The 22759-nt window shown below is 44.6% G+C and overlaps 1 protein-coding gene across 1 annotated transcript in view; it reads left to right on the top strand.

The window, feature by feature from the left end:
• Nucleotides 1–22759, top strand: part of TMCO3 (transmembrane and coiled-coil domains 3) — a 145395-nt gene that overhangs the window by 35338 nt on the left and 87298 nt on the right. The window contains exons 4-6 of the mRNA XM_082246275.1: nucleotides 547–732; nucleotides 8101–8229; nucleotides 19918–20010. Coding sequence (XP_082102401.1) covers nucleotides 547–732; nucleotides 8101–8229; nucleotides 19918–20010 — 408 coding nt within the window. The remainder of the gene's footprint in view (nucleotides 1–546; nucleotides 733–8100; nucleotides 8230–19917; nucleotides 20011–22759) is intronic.

Here is a 22759-nt window from a genome sequence, read left to right as displayed (position 1 = left end):
CCCCCCCCCCCCTTTTTTTTTTTTTTTTGCTCATTCCCTCAGTACTGATTTTCTGCAAAAATTAGGCATGCTGGTAGTGGGTAGTTTTTATTTTGGTTTGCAGTAATCCTACTATAGGTGGCACTAAAACCCAAAAGTGTTCACCTTAAAGGAAAACAATGTAAAGGTAAACTGACCTTTACCCTACTCTTCTCCCTCTTCTTCCAAGCAGTGCTTCCAAGACAGACCAGACTGACCCTGATTGGTCGGCACCGTCAGAGCGAATCGATCTGGTCCATCTCAGGAGTGCTGCACAGAGCATAGGGAGAAGAATGGGGATTTCAAATTGCTGGATCAGCTGCGAGGGTGCTGACAGCTCAGCAACCCTGAGGGTAAGTAGTGGGTGGACCAGGGGAGGTGGGAGGGTGTCCAGTGTTCACCTTTTCATTTTTTTTGTAAAGGTGAACTAACCTTTTTAAGACTTCCTGCATCTGTCAATGAAATCTAAGAAAAACACTGTTTTTCCTTGTTAACACAGAAAATGATTCCCTTTTTGAACTGTGACAGATACGTGGTGTAAATGTGGAAGCAGTCTTGCGAGTGGAAGAAGATGAAGTGAAAAGGAATACATCTCATCGCCAAGTAGAGGAGGATTTGGGACTCAGTATGCTTATCGACTCTCAAAATAACCAGTACATATTGACCAAGCCAAGAGATTCCACTATACCCCGCGCTGACCATCACTTTATCAAGGTAATTCTTTCTCTGTTTTTATTTAAAAACAAGCTTATCTGCTGTACTAAAGCTGTTCGCTTTGTTCTTTCATGACAGATTGCTTGGTTACAATTATTTCGATTTGTAACTGGATTACATTGGACCTTCCTAAAAAATGGAAGATCTATTTTACTTACTGACTCACACCCCATATACCAATTGCTTTAAAACACTAATAAACAATGAAGCTTAAAAAAAATTCACCTTGGCCTCAACATTTAATAACTTCGGAAGGCACAATGCATTGTCAGTGCATCTATTTGCTGCCTTTTGAAAAGCTTTGTGTTCTAATAACCTCGACGCTCCAGCACATTTCAGGGTCAATATGACAAAAAGAACTCCATAGCATCCCTTTAGGAACCTATGCTTTACCATTACTTAGCATTAATGTGCGTTGGATTAAGGTATCGAATTCATTTAAATTAGGCTGCCAAGGCTTTGCAACAGCAGAAAAACTGGACGCATGTTGCATATATGTTGTGATGAGTTAAAGTACAAGCGCATCGGCACCTACTGTACTTGTGCATTGGGGTGCCATTCTAAATGAAAGGTACAGCACAGAGTGCTGTATGTTGCTATGCATTATGGTAAAGCGGAGTAAGACATCAGTCTAAAGGGGGACTCAGTGGTTAAGTGGTAGTGGAATTAATTTGAAGCTTTAAAGACAGGAGGCCAAGTCCTTGTTGATCTGGTGAAAAATAGTATAGTCTTTGATGACCCTACTTAAAACATGCAGTCCTCTGTGGTTACTTATAGGCTAAGTTCACCTTTTAAAAAAAAAAAATGAATATGAATTTCTAGGTAAAAAATATATTTCTCTTTCATTCATTGACGGACACAACTCCTGATATTCTTAACCATTGGCTTTTACTGCCCTATACAGGAGTAGGACACAAGGCAGAAAACAAGTCTGGCTATGCCCATGGGGGTATACTCCCTCTCTCTGCTATAGGCACTCAGTTTTTAGTCAGGAATAAGGACCTAGTTCCTTGACGGAATCTTTGGTCCTAGCAAATTTTTTCTTTTTAGATAGAATTTTGTTTCACCTGCATTTTTCCTGTGACATCTACAATCAACTGCCAGCCTGGGCGATGGGCTGGATAATCTAGATCCAGTGGTCACCCCAGTCTGGCCAGCGAGCACGCACAGACCTCAGCTCTGTGCTAGGTTGGCCACGACATAGCAAGAAAAAAAGTAGTTGATCGGGGAATAGCAACTAGACCCAGGCAACTAAACGGGCAATTAGCAGAGACCAAGTACTTCCTGGTAGTGTTTCAAATATAAATTTATTGAAAAATCATTCGTAGCTAATCAATGCAAATCGCCCTAAGAAAAGTGAGCCCCCCCACGTAAATCACTTGCCACAATAAGTCTAAGTCACGACAGCCCCTCTGGACGGGGGGCTGGCCTGCAAGGTAAATGCCTCGTGAGGTCGCATACGACCGGGTCTTGGCCCGAGTTGCAGCGTTCCTCCTGGTCGACAGCCCCCGGATTCGATGGAAATATTCTGTCTAGAGCAGTGCCCGCCGGGTTCTTGGTATGGTGAGTAGCTGTCCTCCCCTCTCACCCTGGAGGGTTTTGGGGTGGGCTTGGGCCTCTTCTTGGGATGGTAGGACTCCAGTGTCCCCCATCAGGCACCCCCCTCTTTTCAGTGTCCCCCATCCTACCCTCCACATATGCTGGTGTTGGGGTGGTCGGGTTTACCTCCTGGGATGAGGGCTTGGCGCTAGCTGGTGATGTGGGCCGGGGGGTGCGCCGACGGCGACCGGACGATCCACTGTGTGTGGGGGGGGGGGGGGGTTGTACCTGGTGGGGGCTCCTGCAAGGGCCCCCCATCCTATCTGGATCTGTTCTTGAGGCCTGGCTTCCCTCCTGGGTCCTGTAAGCTTCGTGGTGCCATGCGTGGCCATCATTTTGTTGTAGCCTGTTTTTCTATGGACAATTGCTATGTTTTTGTATTCTGGTGGCCATTTTGCTGTGGTTTGCCACAGATCACAATGCGAACTCTGTGGGAGTTCAGCTGGATTCTGAATTTTCAGAAGTCTGCTCTGGTTCCGTCCACGAAGCTGGACTATCTGGATCTGACTCTGGACTCGGCCTTAGCCAGAGTGCTCCTTCCTCTGGACAAACTCCAGAAATTGCAGACTGCAATTCATCTCCTGCTGTCCTGCAGATGGTCATTCCTCCGGACTTGCATGTGGGTGTTGAGCCTGATGGTATCTACCTTCGAGGCAGTTCGGTTTGCACAGTTCCATACGAGGTCCCTGCAGGGAAGATTCTGACCAAATGGGACATGACTGGGCAAATCCTTCCTCCCCTTGTATTGGACAGTGGTCACCACGGAAGCCAGCCTGTCCGGCTGGGGAGGTGTCCTCGGCAAGCATTCTGCTCAGGGGTTCTGGACGCTGGAAGAATCCAGACTACCATCAAAGTCTTGGAACTCGAGAGATCGGACTGTGGACCATTGGACGGATCGTCTTCAGGGTTGTCCAGTGCACATGTAATCGTACAATGCCACGACCGTGGCTTATGTCAATCACCAAGTGGGCACAAGAAGTGTTCTGGCGGCTCTGGAGGTAGGGGTAGGCAGAACGGTTAGTTCCAGCCCTCGCCGCCATACTTATTCCCATGGTGAAAATTGGTAGGCGGATTACCTCAGTTGGATCAAGGGGAGTGGTCCCTTCATCCGGGGGTGCTTCATCAACTGTCTTTCTGGTGGGGCACCCCCGAGGTGGATCTGTTGGTGTCTGGGCTCATCAGAAAGGTGCAGAGGTTTGTGGCTCGGCCAAGGGATCCTCTGGCGGACACCGCAAATGCCCTGGTGGCCCCGTGGGGTCAGTATTGTCTGATTTACACCTTCCCTCCTCTCAAACTTCTGCCAAGACTTCTACACAGGATCAAGGCAGAAGGGATTTCGGTCATCTTAGTGGCTCTGAACTGGACTCGCTGGGCTTAGTACGCTGATTTGATGCGGCTGGTCGCGGATGTTCCTTGGGAGCTTCCTCTCAGGGAGGATCTGCTGTCCCAAGGACTGATCTTCTATACTGCTATACAATCGCTGGCTTTGACGGCTTGGCTGTTGAACGCCAGGTGCTGATGGATAGGGATTTATCTGAGTGGGTGATTCCTGTATTGTTAAAAGCTACGAAATCTGCTTCTAGGAAGATCTACCATTGTACGTGGAAGACTTGCATTCCGTGGTGGGAGTCTCTTGGGATTTATCATCACTCCTTCTCAGTGGCTCGGATCTTGACCTTCCTTTAACGGGGGGTTTAACAGAAATTGGGTCTTGAGTACCATCAAGGGCCAGGTGTCGGCTTTGGCAGTCTTCTTCCAACGACCTTTGGCCACACACTCCCTGGTGCGTACCTTTTTTTCCGTGTGTCCGACATTTGGTTCCTCCAGTGCAGGTTCCGTTGCCGCTTAGGGATCTCAATTTGGTGCTTTCGGTTCTCCAGAAGCCTCCCTTTGAGAAGTCCCAGAAGATGGCCATTTTGGTGGTTATCACCTCTGCGCACAGGTCGGAACTGGCGGCGTTATCCTGTGGTTCACCTTACCTGGTGATTCACAGGGATAAGCTGGTTCTTCGCCCCTGTCCGTTGTTCCTCCCAAAGGTTGTCTCTGATTTTCATTTGAATGAAGACATTGTGTTGCCTTAACATCCGAAGGAAATTACCTTGCATGCCTTGGATGTGGTCCGAGCAATTAGGGTGTACCTGGCAGCTACGAAGTCTTTCAGGAATCGGACTCTCTATTTGTGCTCACGGATGGACCTCGTAAAGGGTTGTCTGCTTCCTCTGTGACCATTCCCAGGTGGATCAGATAGACAGTGATTCAGGCTTATTCCATCAGGGGTCAGATTCCTCCTTTCCTTGTCAAGGCGCACTCTACTTGGGCACTCAGTGCCTCCTGGGCCTTCCGTCATCAGGCGTCAGTGACGCAGGTTTGCAAGGCAGCCATCTGGTTGTCGGTGCACATTTTCACAAAGTTCTATAAAGTGGATGTGTTAGCATATGCGGATGCTTCCTTTGGCCACAAGGTTTTGCAGGCTGCTGTTTAGAGAACCTGGTCTTCTTTTGAAGGAGTGGTGGTTTTTTCAGGTGAGCTCCTGATGCCTGGTTGGCTACTGCTTTGGGACGTCCCAATGGCTAAGTGTATCAGGAGCTGTGTCAGTCAATGAACGAAAAGAAAATGGGATTTTTGACTTACCGTAAAATCTATTTGTCTAATGTTCATTGATGGACACAGCACCCACTCCTCTGTGGAGTTGTATTTCTTCTGACAAAACGGAGTGCTTATAGCAGAGAGAGTGAGTATACCCCCTGGGACTGCCCATGGGCGTAGCCAGACTTTTTTCCTGCCTAGTGTCCTACTCCTGTAGGGGGCAGTATAACCCAATGGTTAGGAATATCAGGAGCTGTGTCCGTCAATGAACATCAGAGAAATGGATTTTACGGTTAGTCAAATGAATGTGCTAATTAGTGCACTGGTATTTCATTGAAAATAGAAGTGGAAGACAGGACTTGTAGTTCCTTTATTCATATGTCCCTGTGAATGAATGGCGCAGCTTTGCAAGCGGAGCCCAACACAGTCGTGCATTTTTTACAATATGACAGCGAATGCAGGGAAAGGGTCCCCCAACCATTGTCATAGGGGTGGTGAGGGGGCGAGGCGGGTGCTTAATAGTTATGTTACACTCTAAATATGTAACATAATAAAGGTGAACTTCTACTTAAAGGGAAATATACATACTGGTTTTGGATGGTCCTAGTGTTAAATTATAAAGGATTGACAGGTTGCTAGGTAGATACCCTTACCTTTTTAATCTGCATTCTCCTTTTCCAAACACTTTATTTTATCCTTGCTTTACCTCTGTGTCAAATATTTCAGCACTATAGAGGAAAATGACTAGTCTAAGGTTTATGTAACAACTGCAAGACTCGGAACTGTGCAAGCTTTAGAACTATGTTGAGGGAAATTAAGATAACAGAGATCTATGGGCTGAGTCCTGCTTAAACATAAGATCTTGAATTTAAAGTCATATTAAACCCTTTTAGCAGCTGATTAATTCACATACTGAGGATGCTGCTTCTTGATCTTGTATCTCTTGCTTATGTTCTTGTTTAAGCTGATGCCATGACTGCTGCCCCGGGTTTCCTGTTTTATGGTGGCTCTTTTCTCTTGCAGAATCCTATTAAGCCATTCTTTTCTCAGGCTTTTTCTCCCTCTATTTTCACCTGATCAACTGGCCGATAACGCACCTCCTGTATTAGAGTGCCCCTACTCTGGATGAATGAGCACAGGGGCACCTTTGGACAACATTGTCAGTCTGGGGGTAGGGGAGTGTTAAATGTACTAGCAGATTTAAATACAAATTAAAACAACAAATTAAAGCCTAACTCCAGCTAACACTTTATAAGCAGTTACAGCAAACCGTTTTTCCCTTTTTGGGATAAAGGTTTTACCTAAATGAAGAAAAAATAGTGGTAAGCTAGTTCGTGTTTAAATGGTTTGTCTCTCTGTAACTGATACATTCTACAGGGGAGCTTGTTCTTTTGAAAAACAACAGACTTACTGGTTGGATCACTAGATGGAAATAGACGAAAGCGCCTAAGGCTCCATATACACTAGCTTCTCCTAAACTTGAATTCAGGAGCTTTTGGTGTTTTTCGTTTTTTTTTTTTTTTTAATCAGTGCTCCTAAACTCAACTCCATAAAAGCCTTGGTGCCAATGTACACATAGGCTTTTAGCAGGGTTTAGGAGCTGCTGCAGTTAGGTGGGATTCAACCCCCCCCCCCCCCTCTCCTGAACGCAGAAGAATTGTGTTCAGGATAGGAACGCCTTGACAGTCAGCCGCTGGAAAACTCAAAATGCGGTTATCCCCATTTTACGTTTTCCCGTGGCCGCAGTTAATATAACAACACCAGAGCTCCAAACGTATTTCTATCCTGATATGTTCCCATTGTTAACTGCATTCAAAACTAAATTAATACATTTTCTGGCTTCTTATGGATCACTATGGATCAGTAGTAAAATTTTTCCTGCAAAGTTCCAAGTGTCACCCAGGGTCGGGCACATTACAAAGATAAATGATGGTGAGAGGCTGCTGTGATCGATTCTCCCCTAATGTTGCTTTTACATATAATTGGTAAAGCCAGCTGCAGGAGAATGTACCATTTGACATGGTTTCTAGAAGGAGACAAAGACACTTGGGAAACCTTGACTTTGGAGTACCCAATAGGCATAAGCAGAGGTAGTTCACCCCACTAATTTCCATCCAGAATTTTAATATCACCTTGTGGAGTAGCTGGCCTTATAGTTTATGTATGGACCCATTTTCAAGTTTGTATTGATTTCTGCATTCCAGCTAGGGAAATGTACCCACCTTTATTTGTTTTGGTTACCATTATCACTGATACAGAAGGTGATTGAAAAACACAATTTTACAGTTGTCACCAAAACAAGTGGTTTTGGAAAATGTTTGTGTGGGCACCTATTCCCATGACCACTGCATTAGAGGGTAATCCCTTTTACTTTGGACAATGGGACACAGAAAACAGAACGCAGACAGCATAAACAGGGGTTTTAATCATACCCTTCTCTACCTAAAACGGAAAAACGTTTGACTACGTATGCAACTAGGGCTCCTGCAGACAGATGCAATATATAGTGCGTTCAGATCCATAATGTGTAATTTGTTTATGAATATGAACACTGCTGTAATAAATTCTTTAGGCCCATGCACACAGCTACGCAGGGCTCTGTAATCTAGAGCTGCATTCAGCTACTAAAACAAAAATAGAAAAATCTGCATCCAAGGTCTAGTGCATGGACTATATATTTTATGCTGTATGTATGTAAACTAATACGTTATTATGAAGAATGTATAATCTGCTCCACTTGCGCCGCTGATTGCACACTATTGATGTTTACATGTCAGCCATGAATGTGTCTTAGCAGTTAAGGATACTAGGAGATCAGAACCACATGCGTCCTAGAAACCAAGGTCATTAGGTAGCAGATGCCACGTGTGGCCTAGCAACCAAGGACACTGGGCAGCAGGGGCTGCCTGTGTCCTAGCCACCAAGGATGCGAGCTCTATAGGCAAGTAATTGTAGCACAGACCCTACATGTGTACAGTATACAGACAAGATCCTATGTAAAACAAATACCCTGTGTGCATAATACTTCACCATAATTTCTTTGTGATTTACACGTGTATAGAAGCATTTCACTTGTGTTAAATGAATGATCTGGTCTTGCTGTTGTAATGTATTTTCTAAGCTTTTTGTGTAACATGTATATTACAGAAATTCTCTCTAATGCTTAAATATATTGTTTTGTAGGATATTGTTACCATAGTAATGCTATCTCTTCCTTGTGGATGGGTGTGTACAATGATAGGACTGCCAACTATGTTTGGTTATATCATGTGTGGAGTTCTTTTAGGACCATCTGGATTAAACAGTATAAAGGTAATATTTATCTTACTCAATGTAACTGTTTTCCTTTCCTATCTGTGAGCTTTGTTTTATGTTCATGGAATATTGTATGCCAAGCACGTGAAACCCAATATGCGGGCATAGAGTCTTTAAAGTAAAATAAATTTGTGATGGTAATGAGGTTACAGTTTCTTAAAAACTCACATTTCTCTATCGTTCATCGACCTAGACAGCTCCATCATCTTTAGACCAATGGGTTATGCTCCTCCTATCGGAAATAGGCACTAGGCAGGAAAAAAGCTTAACCAAGCCTATGGGGCTGTCACCGCAGGCATAACCCACACACTCTGCTATCAGCAATCAATTTTTTTCTGCCTAGTTTTAGGAATAGAACCTAGCTCCCTGCTGGGACTTTGGTCTTAGCTTTTAATAGGGAAATTTAAGTGTTTGTATTTTTTATTTTCACAAGTTAGTTCCTGAAGGACCAAGATCCAGAGGAACTGCAAGCAACAGCCGGCTGTGGTTTTGCACTGGATAATCTAGATCCCTAAGGTCTCCCAGCTTGGCCAGCAAGCATGAGCAGGTTATGGTCCAGAAGTAGGCCTCGCCACCACAGTGCCCCGTCGGAGGGGTCCAGCCTGCGAGTGGACGTCTCACTGGGACGTGACGACCTGGAATGCCCTGCGTCGCAGCTTTCCCCTGGCTGACAGCACCCCCATCCTGGGTGGGAGGTGAGCTTTTTCGGAGTGGCGCCTGCCTGGTATCTTGGTATGGCGAGTAGATTGTCCCCCCCCAAACCTGCTGGTGGTGTCGGGGTGGACGTGGGCCCCCTCCCTGGAATAGTCAAACCCATGGGCTCTTTCGGTTCCCCTGGCCTCTCGGAGGACTAGACCTGTATACCCCTCAGCATTCCATTGCCCCTAGCAGGTTTATACCTTCAGGGGTGGTAAAATTGCAGCGGTTGTAGCTCTGCATTGGGGGGGGGGGGGGTGGCTTGTCCTGATGGGGTCACTGTCACTGAGCGGCCAGGCATGCGGCATGACTTTTAATTGTAGAGGCAGAGTTTGTTCTTCGTCTTCCTTCGAAGTTCAATGTCACTTTTGATTTGTATAGAACGGGTTGGCAGTTTCCTGAATGGTGTTGAAACGTTTTGCTGGGGTTCCCTGTTGCTTTTTCCTCATCCACTCTATTAGCTGATATTAGTCAGGGATTGAGAGCCCACTGTGATAGCGGTGAGATCGTGTTTTTGGCGATTTTTAAAGGGACACTGCTTTTATTTTAAATCTGTGTAACATGGAGTCTCAGGATAAAATTTCACCTGCAGACCCCCTGGGAGCAAATGCAGAACCCTCTAGGTCACAGTCCTAGCCTGATCTCACGACATTTTTGCAAAACCTTATGACCAAGGTAGATTTTGTAATTTCCAGTGTTGCCAGCCACAAACACCCTCTGCTCTCGCCTCCATTGGCAGGGTTCTCAGACTCCGAGGCAGATATGGCCGCCACAGACGTAGCCCACCCTGAGGGGTCGATATCTTCGCATTCTGATGGTGAAGAGGACCTGTCTTCAGTCTTCATTGATGGAAGCCCTTATAGTTTCAGTGCGGGGAAACTTTAAAATTGGCTGATGACTCTACAGCGCCGGGTCTTTTGGCTCCCGCAAATCCTGTAAATCAGGCAAGATTTTCCCTTTATCCAGATTTGTTTCATAATATTGTGGATGAACAATGGCGGTGCATTAAGCACATGCTGGTGGTGCCTAAGCGTTTTGCTCGCCGTTACCCCTTTGCGGAGGCAGTATCCAATCAGTGGACTGTACCGCCGAAGGTGGATCACCCAGTGTCCAGATTAAATAAAGCGACTCTGGTACCGGTGGAAGAGTCTCCAACTTTTGCGGACCCCATAGATAGAGGGGTGGAGTAATTGTCCCGCCATCTACACGTGATAGCGGGTTCCATTTAAAGACTACCTTTGTGAACATGATGGTGGCGCAGACGGCTACTGAATGGGGGAAGTTACTCAGAAGTAACGTGGAAGCTGAACGGCTCCCACCTGTGGTGCTGGAACTAATGGACCAGTTGGCTCAATCATCGTCTGGGAAGACCAGGTGATGTCAATCTCAAAGGTTTTAAATGCCCCGACTCATCTGACCTTGCCCCAACAATACGCACCATGTAATCTTCTAAGCAGTTGTCTAGAAAACTGAAACTGAAAATAGTTGACGCTCACAAAGCTGGAGAAGGCTATAAGAAGATAGCAAAGCGTTTTCAAATGTCAATATCCTCTGCTGGAATGTAATTAAGAAATGGCAGTCATCAGGAACAGTGGAAGTTAAAGCAAGATCTGGAAGACCAAGAAAAATATCAGACAGAACAGCTCGCAGGATTGTGAGAAAAACAATTCAAAACCCACGTTTGACTGCACGATCCCTCCAGAAAGATCTGGCAGACACTGGAGTTGTGGTACACTATTCCACTATAAAGAGATACTTGTACAAATATGGTCTTCATGGAAGAGTCATCAGAAGAAAATCTCTTCTACGTCCTCACCACAAAAATCAGCGTTTGAACTTTGCAAATGAACATATAGACAAGCCTGATGCATTTTGGAAACAAGTTCTGTGGATCAATGAGGTTAAAATTTAACTTTTTGGCCCGGAATGAGCAAAGGTACATTTGGAGAAGAAGGGGCACATAATTTAATGAAAAGAACCTCTGTCCAACTGTTAAGCATGGGGGTGGATCAATCATGCTTTGGGGTTGTATTGCAGCCAGTGGCACAGGGAACATCTCACGAGTAGAAGGAAAAATGGATTCAGTAAAATTTAAGCAAATTTTGGATGGTTACTTGATGCCATCTGTGAAAAAGCTGAAGTTTAAAGAGAGGATGGCTTCTACAAATGGATAATGATCCTAAACACACCTCGAAATCCACGGGGGATTACATCAAGAGGCATAAACTGAAGGTTTTGCCATGGCCTTCACAATCTCCTGACCTCAACATAATTGAAAATCTATAGATAGACCTTAAAAGAGCAGTGCATGACAGACAGCCCAGAAATCTCAAAGAACTGGAAGACTTTTGTAAGGAAGAATGGGCAAAGATACCTCAAACAAGAATTGAAAGACTCTTGGCGGACTACAAAAAGCGTTTACAAGCTGTGATACTTGCCAAAGGGGGTAGTTCAAGATATTATCTCTGCAGGGTGCCCGAACTTTTGCAGATGCCATTTTTTTTGTTTTCTGTTATTTTAAAAGTGTAAATGATGGAAATAAAATCTAACTTTTGTTGACATATAAGAATGTCTAATCTGTAATTTGATGCCTTTTGGAGATTTTTTCATCTTTCCTTGGCTTCTTTATGCACATTAATACAAACTTTTACCTGGGGTGCCCAAACTTTCGATCCCCACTGTATGCACTGGTCCTAGATTGCCCTATATATGGTTACACACCTAGCGTTTTTTTTTTTTTACCACTTTCCTTTACTTCCTATAATTTGGGTTTTATATAGTTGTCAAATTTAGCCCATAGTGGGTTTGGTGCGTGGGTTCAGAGTATCCCTGCTGGTGTTTATTTAATCATTTTTTTTACAACGTTTCAGCACTTCCTTTGATTTCTTGTGGGTCCCTAGCACTTTGGGGCCATGATATTTGACCTATTTTCCACTTCTTGAATATTCAACTTACTGGCCCCTATGCTTTCCCTAGGTGGCTTATTGAGCTGCAGGCCTTCCCCAATTCTGCTGTTTTCTTGTGGGACTGGTAATGTTTTGTAGCGGTTGCCCATAACTCAGTGGGACTGCTTTTGGACATCCTCACGGTCTCTGAATAACCTTTGTCCTTTAACCAACAAGAAAGAAGTTAGCATTTTGTGCCAACTGTAAAATTAATTTATTGGAGTTTATTAAGGAATGCAGGTCATCTGTGTCAGAAGAATCATCTGTGGTATATAATCATGCCCTTGGTACTGCTTTCCCATCAAATTAAGGCATTCATTTTGAGGAGTTTTATGGTTTGCCCGTGCCCACATCCTTCTGTTGTATACCCCAAGAGTCTCTGCATTCCTGTGTCTCCCAATAAACTGCATAAAATGGGTTTTACGGAAGTACAAAAATCCTATTTTCTCATATTAAGCATTCCACAATGAATCTACAGAGCAGAAAATGTTGACACACCCAAATTATTTAATTTTGATTAGGTACACAATTGGTAGTATTGCTTGATTCTATTTTCTACAAAAAACAAGTATGCAATGACTGTTTAATCCACATCAGCTGATTTTCATTTTTTTTTTTTAATTTCTTGATGTTGTTTTTCTGATTTTATTTTAACATATACTGTATTTGGCAGTGACTTGATTTTCAAAGTAGACCAATTGTTTCTGAGACTTGCATATAATTGTATCTTTATCCCTTCTATTAGCTAGTGGAACATAACTAGGCCCTACATTACTTATATAGATTCAATGTTTAGCTGCTAGAGGGCAGCCTTGGTATAAAACTATTACCTACTCCTGCATCACACTGTATCACAGCTCTTTTTTCTGCGTGTCGTGAATTATTTTGCTAATCCTACTTATGCGACGTATGCATCAGCATGATTAGCCAAGGGATGCCTATGCTACCACATTGTCTCTGTCACAAGTTTTCTTCTCTTTTTATTTACTGGTTTAATACTTTAATAACCTAAAGAGTGCACTGTGCTCAAGTTAGGTAATGTAAAACATTAGCTTAATTTATTTTAATTTATTTTTACTTGTAAAGCGCTGACATTTTGCACAGCATTTTATGCATATGTTGTACATTCACATCAGTCCCTGCCCTCAAGGAGCTTACAATCTAAGGTCCCTTACTCACATTCATACATACACATGTATGGGGCCAATTTAGGCAGGAGCCCATTAACCTACCATCATGTCTTTGGAGTGTGGGAGGAAAATAGAGTACCCGGAGGAACCCACACAGACACAGGGAGAACATGCAAACTCTAGGCAGGTACATAGTTACATAGTTAGTCTGGATGAAAAAAAGACACAAGTCCATCTAGATCACTATCAACCATGGTAGTGCCATGGTTGGGATTTGAACTGACAACCCTAGTGCTGCCAGGCAGAAGTGCTAACCACCTGAAATGTAGTCTCAATTTAGAAATCTTTAGAATTTGTAAATTTCACAGTAGTAGAACTTTTGGCCTCAGGAACACTAGACTCCTCTGAGCTCTTTTCACCTGACAGGAGAAAAGCAACGTTAAAAACCCATCCAAAACCTTGTTTATCAAGCACTTTTAGACACGTTCAACTACGTCAAGCATTTGGATGTTTTATTTATTTACTGGCCAGAATAGTAACTCTGGCCCTTAAAATTAATAAACACTCTAGTGTTTACACACGCTTGGGCACATCAGGCGTTTTTTCCGCTCAAAGTTTCTCCTAATGCAGTTTCTGCCTTTAAACACGTTGCCTCTAAACTCCTCAAAAAGCCTATGAGTGCATGGACACGATGCCAGTCCAAATTAGATCTTTCTTAAGGGGCACAGCTAAACCAACTAGCCTATGTTTAGATAACGGGACTCACATCCATCTGCCCTTGTGACAATTTATATGGTGGTTGTATCCTTACATTTATGGCTTGCCTTCTGCTCCTTCCTTGCTGGTGCCCACTAGAGATGTAAGGAATGTTCATGCCCCATACCTAAAGTATCTCACAAAAGTGGGTCCACCCTTGACAGTTTTGTAAATATTTTATTATATTTTTTCATGTGACAACACTGAAGAATTGACACTTTGCTACAATGTAAAGTAGTGAGTCTACAGTATACCATTTGTCGTCCAGACGGTGATCAAGTTCCTGGTGGCGGCGGGTGGAAAGAACTGAGCAGCAGGAAGCAGGAAACGACAGCTCCTGGAGACTGTCTTGAGGCGGGGCGCGAGGGAACGGGTCATGCATGTCACGTGACCTGCTGGGGCTGGGCGCTGGGTGGCTGTAGCAGTGAAAGCTGAAGAAACCTTGACAACAGCTTACTTTTATACAACGCCCGGAGTCTTTGGACTGGAGGCAAGCAGAGGCAGGGCATGCCAGCCTGCAAGGGGGACGCACGTGATTGGTTAGTGCTGGGCACTGGCTGCAACTTAAAGATGTTATCACCCCCCATGAGGCCGTGCAAGGAGCTGCAATCGGCATCACTGAGGTGAGAGACCCTGACACCCACACCTGACCCCCACATCCCATCTCCCCCCTCTCCCCGCCCATACACCCCATTTACCCTGCCCCAGTGCCCTGCCCACCCAGTAACCTTAAAATAGGAAATAGCCTTCAATACTGTTTGGTTGTCTGGTCCTGCTTGCCATGGCCTGTGGTTCCTACTGGGAGCTGGCTGTGGGTGCTGCTGGGAGCTCGCCATGGCCTGTGGGCCCTGCCGGCCATGGCCTGTGGGCCCTGCCGGCCATGGCCTGTGGGTCCTGCCGGCCATTGCCTGTGGGTCCTGCCGGCCATTGCCTGTGGGTCCTGCCGGCCATTGCCTGTGCGTCCGGCCGGCCATTGCCTGTGCGTCCGGCCGGCCATTGCCTGTGCGTCCGGCCGGCCATTGCCTGTGCGTCCTGTCGGCCATTGCCTGTGCGTCCTGCTGGCAGTTGGCCATGGCCTGTGGGTCCTGCTGGCCATGGCCTGTGGGTCCTGCTGGCCATGGCCTGTGGGTCCTCCTGGCCATGGCCTGTGGGTCCTCCTGGCCATGGCCTGTGGATCCTGCTGGCCATGGCATGTGGGCCCTGCCGGCCATGGCCTGTGGGTCCTGCCGGCCATTGCCTGTGGGTCCTGCCGGCCATTGCCTGTGGGTCCTGCCGGCCATTGCCTGTGCGTCCGGCCGGCCATTGCCTGTGCGTCCGGCCGGCCATTGCCTGTGCGTCCGGCCGGCCATTGCCTGTGCGTCCTGTCGGCCATTGCCTGTGCGTCCTGCTGGCAGTTGGCCATGGCCTGTGGGTCCTGCTGGCCATGGCCTGTGGGTCCTGCTGGCCATGGCCTGTGGGTCCTCCTGGCCATGGCCTGTGGGTCCTCCTGGCCATGGCCTGTGGATCCTGCTGGCCATGGCATGTGGGTCCTGCTGGCCACCAGTAACCGCTAGCACTACCCGCCAGCAGTAACCACGTCCGCTGTCTGCAAAATAAGTAGAAAAGGTATGTGCTTTAGCGTATGTAAATTGTTGCAATATGTTTTTTAATAACTTGTTGTGTTTTGTCATAATATGTCATGTCCTTGTTCATACATGTATGAATAAGGACATGACATTTTCTGGCTCCCTAAGTCATATGTGCTAGGGGTGCAACTAGCCCCCAGCACATAACTGTAAATATCCAAGCATGTGAAGTGTTTCTGACTCCTACCACCATGACCACTTCAAATCACTGAATTGGTCATGGTGGTTAGAGTGTTCCTTTAATATCGCTCAGAAGAAGTAAACCTCTATATACTGATTCCATTTCATTTGAACATCCTCTAGTTGTGTTAAATTAGTGCGGGGGGGGGGGGGGGGCAGCGGCGTGGCGTTTTATTTCCTATATACCTTAACTATAGTATGTATTTTATATGCGGCCCGAGAAAATTTCTCTACACTCAATGTGGCCCAGAGAAACCAAATAGTTGGAAACCCATGGTCTAAACCAGTGTTTCTCAACTCGGCACACTAACAGGCCAGGTTTGCAAGATATCTGAAATACATCACAGGTGATATAATTTGCTGCTCAGTGATTGCAGTATTCTAGTCTGCATCTCCCAAGGTAATAACCTAAAATCTGGCCTGTTAGTGTGCCCTGAGGACCGGAGTTGAGAAACACTGGTCTAAACCATTGGCAACAAAAGTGAGTACACCCCTAAGGGGCCCAAAGTCTCAGTATTTTGTGTGGCCGCCATTTTTTTCCAGCACTGCCTTAACCCTCTTGTACATGAAGTTCACCAGAGCTTCACAGGTTGCCACTGGTGTCCTCTTCCGCTCCTCCATGACGACATCAAGGAGCTGGTGGATGTTGGAGACCTTGCGCTCCTCCACCTTCCGTTTGAGGATGCCCCACAGATGCTCAATAGGGTTTAGGTCTAGAGACATGCTTGGCCAGTACATCACCTTTACCCGCAGCTTCTTTAGCAAGGCAGTGGTCGTCTTGGAGGTGTGTTTGGGGTTGTTATCATGTTGGAATACTGCGCTGCGGCCCAGTCTCCGAAGGGAGGGGATCATGCTCTGCTTCAATATGTCACAGTACATGTTGGCATTCATGGTTCCCTCAATGAATTGTAGCTCCCTAATGCTTGCAGCACTCATTCAGCCACAGACCATGACACTCCCCCCACCATGCATGACTGTAGTCAAGACACTTGTCTTTTTGTACTCCTCAGTTGGTTGCGGCCACACACGCTTGACACCATCTGAACCAAATAAGTTTTTATCTTGGTCTCATCAGACCACAGGACTTGGTTCCAGTAATCCATGTCCTTAGTCTGCTTGTCTTCAGTAAACTTTTTGCAAGCTTTCTTGTGCATCATCTTTAGAAGAGGCTTTCTTCTAGGATGGCAGCCATGCAGACCAATTTGATGTAGTGTGCGGTATATGGTCTGAGCACTGACAGGCTGACCCCCCCACCCCTTCAACCTCTGCAGCAAGAACTTCCAGTGACCAGTATGAGAGAGTGAGTGGGATAATACCAAATTTAACACACCCGCTCCCCATTCACACCTGATACCATGTAACACTAACGAGTCACATGACACCGGGGAGGGAAAATGGCTAATTGCCCCAATTTGGACATTTTCACTTAGTTGGTGTAGTCACTTTTGTTGCCAGCGGTTTAGAAATGAATGGCTGTGTTGAGTTATGTTGAAGGGACAGAAAATTTACACTATTATACAAGGTGTACACTCACTACTTTTACATTGTAGCAAAGTGTAATTTCTTCAGTGTTGTCACATGGAAAGATAGAATATATTTTCAAAAATGTGAGGGGTGTACCCACTTTTGTGAGATACTGTAGGTATGGGGCATGAACATCCCTTACATCTCTAGTGGGCACCAGCAAGGAAGAAGCAGAAGGCAAGCCATAAAAGTAAGTATACAACCACCATATAAATTGTCACAAGGGCAGATGGATGGGAGTCCCCGTGATCTAAACATAGGCTAGTTGGTTTAGCTGTGCCCCATCAGAAAGAAGTGTTGCCACATGAAAAGATATAATAAAATGTTTACAAAAATGTTAGGGGTGTACTCACTTTTGTGAGATGCTGTATATTTGGAGTTCTAACACCACCAAATATCCTTTCTACAGCAAAACTTTCTTTGTCACCCTACTGAGGAAGAAACATGTTAACCGTGGGCACATCTACCAGCTAACCAGTTGCACAATGACTAGGCCTCTTAAAGCACGTAACGGCAATTGCTGATTGGTGTTATATTCTATTAGCTTTAATTTTGAAAACCTACTTTTAATTCTGTCGGATTACATGATTTAAAAGAGAAGTGCAGGATTTAAAAAAACAAAAAACAAAAACAATCAGTTCTACTCATTTATGTGGCTGCAGCATCCCTGTAGACTCTTAAGACCAAGAACTGAGCGATCTTAAGTTCTTGGCCTTCAGTGAGCAGAGAGTGGTGACTGTCAGTCAACAGCTTTCAGCTCTGCCCATTCAGCGTTCACTGGAGTGCTGGGATGTGGAGGGGGTGGGATCGGCTGTCTCAGAATCTCAGCGACATGCTGAAAGGAAAGACTGAGCCAGCTGCTGGTCAAGCATCTGGGTGGATCTTGGCATTGTATCAGGTGCGCTAAACTGTTCAATGATGTGTCTTGTTATGTAGTATAAATATAAGGACAGATCAATAAAATTGATGATCTCTAAAAAACAAAAATGGTGATCAAACAATAAATAAATATAATCAGAGAGGACCAAGTCCTCTAAATCAATATTGCAAAATCTCAGTGATGTATCTATGTGCTCAACCAAATAAACCAAAAAGTACAATCAATGGTAAAACACAACAGTGAGTCCTTGAATGAATAAAGTCCTTTCAGATCCACCATGCATGTGATATATCTCCAAGGTGCAAAACTTCAAACATAATGGGTAAGTGCAGCGAAGACATCCACCATGAGTGAATGAGCCCCTTACCAGATGCAATAATACAAAGGCGTGTGTACTATCCGATGATAATATAGCCCAAGGAAAGCAAAAAGGGGGTTCCCACACACTTCTCCCTCTGTGGGGGGGGGAGTAGGTCAGCCTCTTACCAGAATAATGGAAAATCTGTGCAAGAAAAATCAGCCTGTGTGGACTCCCTCCTCTGTTACTTCCGGGTCCTGGGATCTATGATGTTCTGATTGCTAAAGTGAATCTCCCCGGTAAAACATAATAAAAACCGCTGATAGTGTAAAATCTTCCAACTGGTTTATTTTATAAAAGAAATACACTTACATTGTGCCAACTTGAAATGTAGCAAGAAGCGGTATGGATACTGGAGAGTGAAGAAGCCGCGGCCGCCTGCAGTGCGGTTCGTGGCGATGGATTGTGACGTTACGGCGCTTCTCACTGACGCGTTTCCTCCTTGACGGACGTCAACTGAGACAGGAGACATCTCAAGTTGGCACAATGTAAGTGTATTTCTTTTATAAAATAAACCAGTTGGAAGATTTTACACTATCAGCGGTTTTTATTATGTTTCACCGGGGAGATTCGCTTTAGCAACCAGAGCATCATAGATCCCAGGACCCGGAAGTAACAGAGGAGGGAGTCCACACAGGCTGATTTTTCTTGCACAGATTATCCATTATTCTGGTAAGAGGCTGACCTACTCCCCCCCCCCCCCCCCCCCCCACAGAGGGAGAAGTGTGTGGGAACCCCCTTTTTGCTTTCCTTGGGCTATATTATCATCGGATCGGATAGTACACACGCCTTTGTATTATTGCATCTGGTAAGGGGCTCATTCACTCATGGTGGAGGTCTTCGCTGCACTTACCCATTATGTTTGAAGTTTTGCACCTTGGAGATATATCACATGCATGGTGGATCTGAAAGGACTTTATTCATTCAAGGACTCACTGTTGTGTTTTACCATTGATTGTACTTTTTGGTTTATTTGGTTGAGCACATAGATACATCACTGAGATTTTGCAATATTGATTTAGAGGACTTGGTCCTCTCTGATTATATTTATTTATTGTTTGATCACCATTTTTGTTTTTAGAGATCATCAATTTTATTGATCTGTCCTTATATTTATACTATATAACAAGACACATCATTGAACAGTTTAGGGCACCTGATACAACTTTTTTCACTTTATATTCATTTTTTAAGGTTGCAGCTTTTCTGATATTCCAGCGCACTTTTTTTCTTATCACATGGATCTTGGCGTTGTCGGGAATTCCTGCAGAGCCTGGACAGCGGACAGCGGGCTTTAGCTGCATCTGGGTCACAGGAGTGCATAATTAAAGTGCCAAAAAAGCTTTGATCATACTTTTCCTTTGACTTGCATTCGGTGTGTAATGTGTTGAGGGGCCACACCTATAAAGTCCCGTCGCATGCCTTCATTTATATCTATAAAAAAACTCCAAAAAATTTTTTGACCTATAAGTTGATGGTACTGTTTATGTATTAGTGGGGGAGAACAAAAAGATAGCTAGATATACACATAGAAATGTAAGGGAATGTTTGTGTGGAAAAAAAGAGCAATTTGTTTGCTTTCTCTTCTCAGTCTATTGTTCAAGTGGAAACTCTCGGGGAGTTTGGAGTCTTTTACACCCTTTTTCTTGTTGGTTTAGAGTTTTCTCCAGAAAAACTGAGAAAGGTATGTGTCACCTGTCTAATTCTTTTCTGATTATATTTCTATTTATCTAGTAATCTACTGCTCAAAACGTATAACAAACTGCTATAACATGCACAAAAAGGTTCAGAATACTTTATGGAAAGTATTTGCCTGGTAGGCACAATGTTGTCATTGAGGTCTGTCTCACATGCTTTAGTAACCTTTCCAAAGGCTAATTTTCATAGTATATCTAGTATGTTAGAAAACCACCTTTATTTCTCTGATTAAAAAGTGAAAAAAAATGGTAGGAGCAAAGTCAGGATACTACATTCTGTACAACATGTCCAACTATATCTGTGGTTATTTAATTTACGTCTGTGTCTTATTTTTGACATTGTGATTTTTGCAAGGACATTCAATTTTGATGAATAAAAAAATGTTTTAGCCTAAAACCGCTGTTAAAAGTCCTATGATATATGGTGGCTGCATTAATTACTTTCTTTCAGGATTTTTCCCTTCCTTTCCAGCTGGTGATCCTGCTAGGAATACTTCCTCTCCTAGAGTGACAACCCTTATTCACTGTTTTGTATCTATGGAGGAGCAGTGTTGTCACAGTAAAACATGGAAGTGTGACAGCAGACCCCCCCCCCTCCCCCCCTCCCCCTCTACTCCTCTCTCCCTCTACTCCTCTCCATAACATAAGAAGGAAGTGTACTTTAGTCCACTAATAGCAAACTAATAACACTGGGGTTGATTTACTAAAACTAGAGAGTGCAAAATTTGGTGCAGCTGTGCATGGTAGCCAATCGGTTTATAACTTCAGCTTGTTCAATTAACCACTTCAGCCCCAGAAGGTTATAGCCCCTAATGACCAGGCCATTTGTTGCGATACGGCACTGGGTTGCGTTAACTGACAATTGCGAGGTTGTGCAACGCTGTACCCAAATAAAATTAATGGGTTTTTTTTTGCCACAAATAGAGCTTTCTTTTGGTGGTATTTGATCACCTCTGCAGTTTTTTTTGCACTATAAACAAAAAAGGCGACAATTTTGAAAAAAAAAAAAAACAATATTTTTTACTTTCTGCTCTAAAACAGGTCCAATAAAAATGTAAAAAAAATCAAATTTCTTCATCACTTTAGGCCAATATGTATTCTGCTACATATTTTTGGTAAAAAAAAAAAAAACCCAATAGGCGTATATTGATATTGGTTGCGCAAAAGTTATTGTGTCTCCAAACTATGGGATATTTTTATGGCATTTGTATTTATTTTTTTTACTAGTAATGGCGGCAATCAGCGATTTTTAGCGAGATTGCGGCGGACAAATCTGATGCCTAACTGATACTTTTGACACTTTTCTGGGGACCAGTGACATCATTACAGTGATCAGTGCTAAAAATATGCACTGATACTGTACTAATGACACTGGCAGGGAAGAATTTACCGTCCGGGGCAATTAAAGGGTAAAATGTGTCCCTAGGGGGATGCTTGCTAACTGTGGGGGGGATGCTCTGACTGGGGGAAGACAGAGATCCGTGTTTCTGCTTAGCAGGAACATAAGATCTCCATCTTCTCCCATCGGAACGGTGATCTGCCGTGTTTACATAGACAGACCGGTGTTATGCCTCTCTCGAGAACAATCGCGGGTGGCCGACAAACATCGGGTCCTCTGGACTTGCTGATTGGCTCCCCCTCTGTCCAATCAGCACGCAATCGTGCTTCCGGCAGCGCGCGCTAGCACGGCCCCCTCTAGTGGCTATTGCACAAAATGACATACAGGTACGTGATCTTACGCAATAAAGCCATCCTGCCGTGGTACATGTATGTTTCTATGCAGAGCTGCACCGGATTTTGCACTCTCCAGTTTTATTAAATCAACTTCACTGTTTCAGATCTTTGTGCAGCAAAGGCACAATACACAGAAAGTAAATGCTCAATGGATTAGTGGCAAAATAAACATGTATTATGACCTTTCTTGCATACATTATAAATTATTTCTCTAATATCCACTTGCCTGCATCTGTTGGGTCCTTCTCAGCAAAGATCTCCCTTAAAGTGGAACTAAAAATGTGTGAAAGTTTGTCCTGGCAGATGCTGAACTTGTACACTGAACAATTGTGTTCACTTCAGTGTACAGTGCAGACAGACATGTAAGAAACTCTAATGCAAAAGAGACATAGTATGTTTCTTCTACATTAAAAACCTACCTTTCTCTTACGTCTTCTGACAGATGCAGCTACTTCATAGTTTCCTCACAAATGGGTAATGTGCCCTCTACAGGAGTAGGCTAGACAGTGAAACTTCATAGGAAAACTTTTCACTAGACACACCTCAAGGGGCTCTCCCTTGAGACATTACCCCAGAAACATCGTGCTTACTAATCAGTTTCTTGCTGCCTAGCTTAGGAGTAGGACCTAGGTTCACTGCTGGGACTCTGGTCTCAGTTTTTATTTTCTTTTGAGAAATGTTTATTTTATTTTTTCTTTACTCACTATCGCTAGCTAGTGTCAGGGGGATCCTCCTGGTGAACTACAAGCGACAGCCGGCCTAGGGTTTCGCACTGGATAATCTAAATCCTTATGGTCTCCCAGCCTGGCCAACGAGCGTGAGCAGGTTGTGGTCCGCCCAGGCCTCACCACGACGGTGCCCCGACAGATGGGGACAAGCCTGCGAAGAGCACTTTTGCTGGGACGCATCAACCTGGAACGCCCTGAGTTGCAGCATAGCCCTCTTGGCTGACAGCACCCCCACTCAGGGAGGGAGGTGAGCTGTATCGGAGCGGAGCCCCAC

Source organism: Pelophylax lessonae (genome assembly GCF_965119305.1).
Source record: "Pelophylax lessonae genome assembly, chromosome: 2".
Lineage (NCBI taxonomy): Eukaryota > Metazoa > Chordata > Amphibia > Anura > Ranidae > Pelophylax > Pelophylax lessonae.
Note: the sequence above shows the minus strand (reverse complement) of the source record. Positions and strands in the feature narration are given on the sequence as shown.